The sequence below is a fragment of the Epinephelus moara genome, chromosome 1, assembly GCF_006386435.1.
Source record: "Epinephelus moara isolate mb chromosome 1, YSFRI_EMoa_1.0, whole genome shotgun sequence".
Taxonomy (NCBI): Eukaryota; Metazoa; Chordata; class Actinopteri; order Perciformes; family Serranidae; genus Epinephelus; species Epinephelus moara.
This window is the reverse complement of record NC_065506.1, coordinates 12,824,484-12,832,985: the sequence shown is the minus strand read 5'-3', so window position 1 is coordinate 12,832,985 and position 8,502 is coordinate 12,824,484. Positions and strand designations below refer to the sequence as shown.

The following is an 8,502-nucleotide window of genomic DNA, read 5'->3' as shown; positions in this document are numbered from 1 at the left end:
CTTTTATATTTTATGTAGTCTAAAGTCTGAAGATGTGTCATTTTAATGTGTGTGCCCAATGTTTTTAGCCTTAACCCGGGATATGATGTTTACATGGAAGATGAGAAACGTGCATAATTATACATGCTGCTACAGTGTCCAACTTTCTGATCACCTGTGTTGAGTCCTGTCTTATCAGAAACTTGGCTTAAGTTTTCTATATACAACACATAACCGAGATACTCCAAAAATCATGCCCGGGATTCAAGTGCGCACGTATATAAACTCATTGACCTTCCCGGAACTAAGTTTTGCGGAGCACTTGTTTGAGGTCGGCTGCTGAATGTGTATACCCAACCGGATGTAACCAGTTAACTCGTCCGGCAGCAGATAGGCCGTTTAGCCTTACAGCTAACGTCGTCTGTACAGTCAAAACCTTACCATTTTAATTATTACTTGATATTACTATTTGGCAACACCAAAGAGCAGACATGATTAAAGCCATCCTGATATTTAACAACCACGGGAAGCCGCGGCTGATCCGATTCTATCAGTATTTTGTAAGTATTTTGGGGGTTGCTGTTCAAAACATTAGCATTTTTCTATTGCTGTCATCACTCTCATTTGGTTTGGAGTCAGTGTGGGATCAGCTCCGTCACAAATGCTGACCAAAAGTCGATCGTTGTGTGTTTAAAATGCCTGCTGCCACTAACCAACTTACAACCTACAAATAGCGTTAGCTGATGTTAGCTTGCCATGGTGAAGGGGAGCAAACCTCACAGCTCATCCAGCCACTTTTTAGTTTCAGTTCCCTCCTGATAAAGGACATATTTCTCTTTGTAACTGGGTTTAACAATGCATACTTCCCTAAGCAGTATTGAACCGATGCTTTTTAATCGTAGATACAATTTCACCAAGCCTTTATGCTTTGTACAAATACATTATAACTACCTACTTATTGGCCTAGTTAGCAGGCAAATGACTTTGGTGTATCATCTGCCTTTTGATGTTGTTGCTCATAACTGCAGGTAAAGGGTGATCAGTGAATTGAATATGAATAGCAGGACTTATAATAACTCCCCTCCACTGTTTTTCCGTAAGTACTTAAATGTAGCACCACTTTGGATAATTGCTATGGTTATGTAAGATTTCAGTGGCCACAGTTAAACTTGACTTATTCTTGTTTTCAAAGCTTCAATTTAAAGGAAGTGTCTGGATTTAAAAAAAAGAAAAGAAAACTATTATTATTATCAAGTATACAAAAATGTCCACCTGATTCACAAGTAATCAGGTATCGGTGGGCATCACTGCTCTCATTTTCATCACCCATTCTTCAATGGTGTAACAATATGTATCTGCTATCTGTGAATGGTGCCATGAGAGCCTTGTGTAAGTTTTACTACTATGTCAGACAACTAAATGTTAAAAATACAATATGATGCAAAATAATAGGTGTCGACAATTTGCTGACTGTGTAACATGTTTTCTTGCAGGCGGAGGACATGCAGCAGCAGATAATTCGGGAGACTTTCCATTTGGTATCTAAGAGAGACGACAATGTCTGCAACTTCTTGGAGGGTGGAAGGCAAGTCTTGCTTTTTGCTATAGTTGTATACGTATGTCACATTTTGAATAACTAAGCATGTATACTACACGGACATATGAAAAGACAGATGTGTTTGTTAGTGGTGAGCGATGTACTACTATCAGAAAATTGCTGCAACTCAACTTGTTTTGTTTATGTTGGGATTTTCCAATGCAAAGACTGTTAGTGTGACAGCTAAATGTGAGGTCATTTACATTTGGAGATTTTTAAATTTGTGCTGCCAGAGACTGAAGCGCAGAGCTGTAATCTGAGTTATTATGTCTTGTGATATTTTGTAAAAAAAAAAAATATATATCTCTGGGCCACTTTTGTGGGTTTTCTCTATTTGGTTTGATGTCACTACAGAAGCTGACATCACATGACAGCAGAGAGCAGCTGATCAGCAGCTGACTGCGGATGCAGTAGCATGGTTTAACCAACAGATGGAGGCAAATCCACAAAAATAGACTTGGTCTCAGTCACTTCTTTTCATTTCTCTTCTCAGGTCATTTACACACCAAACCCCAGCTGTGAATTTTATAGCATACATTTATTTGTTTGACCAAGTTTCATTCCTGCTGTCACATTGACACACAGCACAAAGCTACACATGAATTTTCCGGTGAGGTCACATTTCTCTCCTCTTGCAGCCTCATTGGTGGCTCTGACTACAAGCTGATTTATCGGCACTACGCAACCCTTTACTTTGTCTTCTGTGTGGACTCGTCTGAGAGTGAGCTCGGCATTCTGGACCTGATCCAGGTCAGCTTCTACTTTATTTAATTGCTTTAACAACATATGTGAAGTGTGTTTTTGAAGTAAAATCGCACATCACCTTTTGTTTTCACATATAATGTTCCAAGCATCAAAAGAAGACTCCCAGTCTCTTGATTGAGCAACTTAACAAGCTTCTTTCCATTACCTCATGGTGTATCTGATTCATTTTATGAAACAACCCTGTTGCCTCTGTACTGGTTGTTTGAACGCTGGTGATCCAAGAAATGAAACTTACTCTACTGTTGACCTCAGCGGAAAACTTTCTGGATAAGACAGTAAAGATAAAAAATAAGGGACACAAGTCATTCACACCTACAACATTAGTGTCCTAAAAAGTTAAGCAACATCATATTCAGATTGAGTTGACCTGCTCAGTACTCCCACTGACACATCTAAAGGAACACTGACATTAGATATTTACCAGCGCAATCTGCAGTCATCAATCAAGGAGAATTATGGTATGTGGAACAAAAGACTCACCAGCACCCACTGGGGTGTAAAGATTGAAATTCTCAAAGTAGTGGGTGACGACCACCAGCAACTAACCACAGCCACACAGAGTATCTGTCCTAGAAATGTTCCTTACTTTCACACTGAGTGAACCAACACATGATAAAAAGCAAAAATACTTTCACTAAATAACCTGTAAACATATCAGGATTGTGGGATCCCTTAAGGTGCTCTGCTTAGTTTTTAATGACTGATCCAAGGTTCCCAAGGTCATGAAATTCCTGGAAAAGTTATGAAATTAGAAAAACTGTTTTCCAGGCCTTGAAATGATTTGGAATGAACAGAATCATTTGGAAAAGTTTTGAATACACATTATTCCAGCTATGGTTTAAAATATGAGCATTAAAATCCCCAAAACATTTCTAATGTTGAGCCAACGGTGTTCCTTGTATTACTAATTTAAAATCTAGTGCTGCACTGTGTGACCATTGAAACATCACTAGTATCACTCGCAGTTTGCTTAATCGCAAGTGCTGTTTAATAACGTATTAGCTTTCGAACAAACATAATACATGGCTCATGCTCAGTGCCGAGCAGAATAGTGGCCAAATTTTGTTGTGGGAAAACCAAGCTTATGTACTTCTCCACATTCGGAATTGTGCCATACTTGAGATCACTTGTTGTCAGAGAGGTGTCCAGGCAGGCTTATTTTACTATGTAAATAAAGTCGTGAAAATGGGGTTAAATATTATGGAAAAGTTTTGTGAATTCATCGCTCTGTATTGATAATGTCATCGGTATTAGTCAATAAATTAGTCACCGTTTCTGTGTTCTTAAAAATATATAGTATGAGTCAGAAGTCATTGCATCGACCACAGACTTCCTGCAGGTTTGGATCATAACCATCGTTACTTTGTTATTCATTCAGCAGACTTTTAATCAGAATCTCAAATAATAATCTTCAAAATGTTTCTCTGTCTGATAACATTTGAAGGCTCTGGGATGTTAACCTTTCAAAATCCATGTTGTTGCAGGTGTTTGTGGAAACGTTGGATAAATGTTTCGAAAACGTCTGTGAACTGGACCTCATATTTCACATGGACAAGGTGAGTGGGGAACAGGGGAGCATTTTCTACAACATACATGCTACTATTGGTGCCACGTTGTTGTGCGCAGAGCTTTGACTTAGACATGGATTAGCAGCACGTGATGACTGGCTAGGTTATGTCCCTTTTCAGTGTCAGAACAAGCTGCACTGTTAATTTTTAACCTGTGGAACAACAACCCTTGCACGTGACGTTAAGTAACTTTCAGTGTAGCCTTTACAATAAAAGATTTACAAGACAGCTGAAGGAAGCAATGACTCAATGACCAGAGGTTAGTTGAAGCCAGTCGGTAAACTTCTACATTTGAACATTTTCTGTGCTACTATTTTCTAGTTGTGTTTTATGCAAGTAAATTGGTAAGGCAAAAATCAATTGAAAGCACATTTTCCCAGTGTTGTACCTTGAAACATGAAGCCTCTGGTAACCAGGCTCTGTAACACTATGGGAACGTCAAGGCCTTTGCACACACAAGTCTGTTATTTTCATCTCAAAATGTCAAAAACCACCTCATGTTTATTCCATTATGTTTACTGCTCATGTGCCAACTCCAAAACAGTTTGTTATAAATGGTTATGTTTTTCATATTCAATAATGGGTTCATATGTGGGGGAACTTTGGATTTATGAGTGAGCTGTTGAGAGATATGACCCCTAGCTAATGTGCAGCGCAGTCGTGTGTGTTTGTCTTTTCCGTTCAGCCAGCTGCTTTTTCAGGAACAGCTGTGTTGCCGTGATTGATCCATTTCCTTTTGGTGTGTGGGCCCAGCCTTTTTTACTAATACTGTATATCAAAGTAAGCTCCTGAGGTCATACAGTAGATCTCTCACGAGTGATTCTGCAGCTCCGAAATTCCTCCCCCTCTTGACATTTCCCCCTCAGAAAAATGAGAGCCGTCAGTGCCTGAGGGCTGCATTTTTGTTTTGAAATGGGAATTATCATGAGGAATGATGACAAAAACACATCAGTTTCTTCTTGTAAAAACTTTATCAGGTGATGGATTTTAAAAAATTGCATTCTAACTGTGTCCTTAAGAGGGAGGCTCTGCTACAACAAAGCCTCCTTTCCTCTGCCTGGAGCTGAGCTACAAGTGTTGCTGGAGACTAATCACACGCATCTACTGCCATCTTGATTGAATTTTCTCAGCAGGAAATCAGTGTCATGTGGTGCAGTGGGGTTTGGCCTTAGGAATGTGCCCAAGATGAAACTTGGAAATATTTCTACTAAACCTTTTGCTCTCGGAGGGTTCTGCTAGCTGGACAACACCGCCCTGCATAGCATCGTAAAAGTCTAATATATGCACGCATGCAGGGTTAAGTAGATTTAATATCACTTCTCTGTCATGGACATATGCAGATTAATAAATTACACCAGTTTTAATTTCTTCTCCATTTGTTATTTCATCCAGCTATTACTCATATAGTCCAACATTTAGGATTATAGCTTTATGGAATACTTTACCTTACTGATTTTACAGCTGTCCCAGGCATGATTGTTTCCAGGTTCTCATTCTAAACCTCAAAGTAGTCTTGCAACAGAAGACAATCTCATGTTCCCCCGAAATATTTTCTGCCCACAGGAATCCACAAATCTCAATTTCAGAGCAAAATTGAAACTGTCTCCTAGTGAGCTATGAGTGAGAGCTACATTCTAAAGAGGACTGACCTCTCCAGCATTAGATTTTTATACCTCTTGCATCCCCTCTGTATCACTGGGTAGAAAGAAACAAAAATTAGCTGAGTTGCAGGATTGTGAAGCTCACAGATTCAGCCTCTTGAAACACTTAGATCTGGCTGCCATTTGAAGCAGCCAGATGTTGTGTAATCTTGTTTACTGGATTTTATGTCTGACATCATTTAAAATGTTCGGTCACTTCTTATGTTCAGTGTGTTCTGAATGTACAACGTGTGTCTGCAGGTCCATTACATCTTGCAGGAGGTGGTGATGGGAGGCATGGTGCTGGAGACCAACATGAATGAGATCGTAGCCCAGGTCGAGGTGCAGAACCGCATGGAGAAGTCAGAGGTCAGTATGTTAGCCACATTAAAAGACCGAGCCCATGTTTCTGCATATTTTAGTTCTACAACATATGGAACCATCCCATGAGTGTGGATCATGGGATTTGTAGATACGTGAATGTGCTTCATTTGCTTCCCAGGCAGCCATATCAGTTACCATTGACTCGACTATTAAAATCAGACTTGAAACTTTAAAGCTTGCTTGAATCATTGTCATTATTAGCCTGGTTCCTGACCTCTGGATTGCCACCAACATCTCAGATTTGTTTTGTGAGGTCTGATGTTGTGCCCACTGATGCGGGTTTTCTGTGGTTAAAGAAACTGCTGCCCAATCAAAACGTAGTAGGCGTAGTGGCTATTAATGGGGACGTCAGCTTCCTACATAGCTAGCTAGCCACATGCATGAAAAATAAGAGCGCGACAATGAGACCGACACAGCTTAGGCCTCATAAGGGCCAAAAAAATGCAGCAGAACCAGAGATGTCATCTTTTAATTCCATGCATTGTTCCTCATTGTTGTAACTCAGTGCCTGTATTACCCACAATGCAACTCACCCACCTACAGTTCCCTTGGAGATTTGGATGTGTTTTGCTAGTAGTGGTTAAAGTAACCTTGAGTTGCTGGCTACACAGGTCTGGTAAGCTCACTTCTTTTAACGCTACACCACCGGATGTTTTTTTTTTAATTTTCCAACCTGTAGTCTTCAAACCCAACCAACGCTGACTCAAGTGACATCTTTTGAGGCAGTTTATCACACCATATGTAGGTCCCTTTGGAGCCACAAAAGACTCAAGACAACTTTTTCCACACATTCAGCAGTCCCTCCCAAGACCTGGAAACAGACTTTGGTGCGCAAACTCAACATTTTTCTTTAACCACTGTGAAAACTGCTAAGCTAACAGCTCTTAGTGACTGCCTCTGGAGCTTCTGAGTCAACTGAAAATGTGCAATGCAGGACAGATGTGTTATTCACGACTGATTGGTTGGGGCAAAACAAATGAACCCTCCTCCACATGAACACATCAGACTAAATGAAATTAAATGGCAGTTCAGGCCAACTTACTGTTGCCTTAATGCCAAGCCTTTTATGTTCCGTCATCGTGTTGCACTTGTGGGGCTGTTTTTCCTTTTTGATGCATTCAGGGGCCTGTGGGAGACTCCTACAGCGTACCTAAAATTTGAGAGTAGATTGCCAAAAAGGCATCACGTTTATGAGTTACTGTACGTTGATGGAAAATGAGGTCTGGACTTCATTATTTCCTGGCAAGAAAGCAAATGAGACTAGTTTCCAATATGTTGAACTATTAACTACTACTAAGTTTCAGTAGTGACAAAAAGACATTTTGTGAACAGCTCCTCACAACATTGTCAAAAGTGTAGGCAGCAGGATCTATAATATATCCCACTCACAGTGGCTGTAAAGGTGTTTTCCATGTCGTTTTGTGTTGGCAGGGAGGTCTATCAGCGGCCCCTGCTCGCGCCGTCTCTGCCGTGAAGAACATGAACCTGCCCGAGATTCCCCGCAACATCAACATCGGAGACATCAATATCAAAGTGCCGAGCCTCTCCCCGTTTTGAGCAGCACTCCCGCTGAGCTCCGCGGGGTCGATGTACTACTGATGCAGTTCTCCTCCACCCAGTTCTGTTGTTAATACAGAGCAAACCGTTTTATATGTGTATCATGGAACCACGGCTGCTTATTCTCCCACTCATTCCTATCTTCTTACATCAACGGGAGATAAGCGGTGAATTACTTTTGAGTACTACTGTATACATGTTACAGATTGCTCCAGTTGAAGGATTTGCACAATAATGTAAAGTCTATCAAGTATCCAGAGGAATATTAATATCTGTGTATTTTCTGCTGTTCAGTCTTTTTTTTCCTCTAGCGTTTTCCTTCTCTCTCCAAAAGAAAACTGAACTATGTTGGCTCACTGTGTATTTTCCTGCACAACTCTTCCAAATCTCTGACATTCATCAGTGGTCGTCCCGCTCAAGGCTTGAAAACTTTCCCTGACTGGAGTGAGCTTTTGGACTCGGCACAGCTCACTGTAATAAGATCTTTCGGCTTCTATATTTGGTTATAATTACTCAAACACATCTTTATCTCCTGTTCAAAGTGTGTCTTCATACACATTGGGATTAGACTGCACTGCTTGTCACAATTTATTTTTCCGTCTCTGTAATATACTGTGTCTCTGGCATCTTTGTGATTTGTGAATAATATTATTGTTCTCCTGGGTGCAGAATGTGCTCACTACGGCAAATGTAAATTCTGTTAAGTTCTAGCCAAGTTTTAATGTGCTGTGTTAAGATCTTGCCTACGTCTGCTCAGAGGCAGGAGATTAACTTTGACCTTTTTTTGTATGTTAAAGTGTTTGTATAAAGTGTGTTTGTGTCTCGTTGACTGTATTTGGTGGTCACATAGATTCAAAGTCATTTCAGCCATACTCTGGTAGAGTTTTACCATTAAGTTCTGTTGAGCCTCTCAAGAAAGGCAAATGTCTCCGTGTCAAAGACATTCCTTGCCAAGGTAAATTAAATAAACGAAAACCAAAAATCCATGTGGCTGTGCTTTGTTGTGTGTCTT

At 40.3% G+C, this 8,502-nt stretch overlaps 1 protein-coding gene across 1 annotated transcript; it reads left to right on the top strand.

Annotated features, from left to right (window-relative positions):
* The first annotated feature begins 330 nt into the window (after positions 1–330).
* Positions 331–8,472, top strand: ap3s2 (adaptor related protein complex 3 subunit sigma 2). Its single transcript, XM_050049605.1, has 6 exons — positions 331–539; positions 1,473–1,564; positions 2,215–2,326; positions 3,826–3,897; positions 5,811–5,918; positions 7,365–8,472. Exons 1-6 carry the CDS (start codon positions 471–473, stop codon positions 7,488–7,490), a joined length of 579 nt encoding a protein of 192 aa, XP_049905562.1. The 5' UTR covers positions 331–470; the 3' UTR covers positions 7,491–8,472.
* The last annotated feature ends 30 nt before the right edge of the window (positions 8,473–8,502 follow it).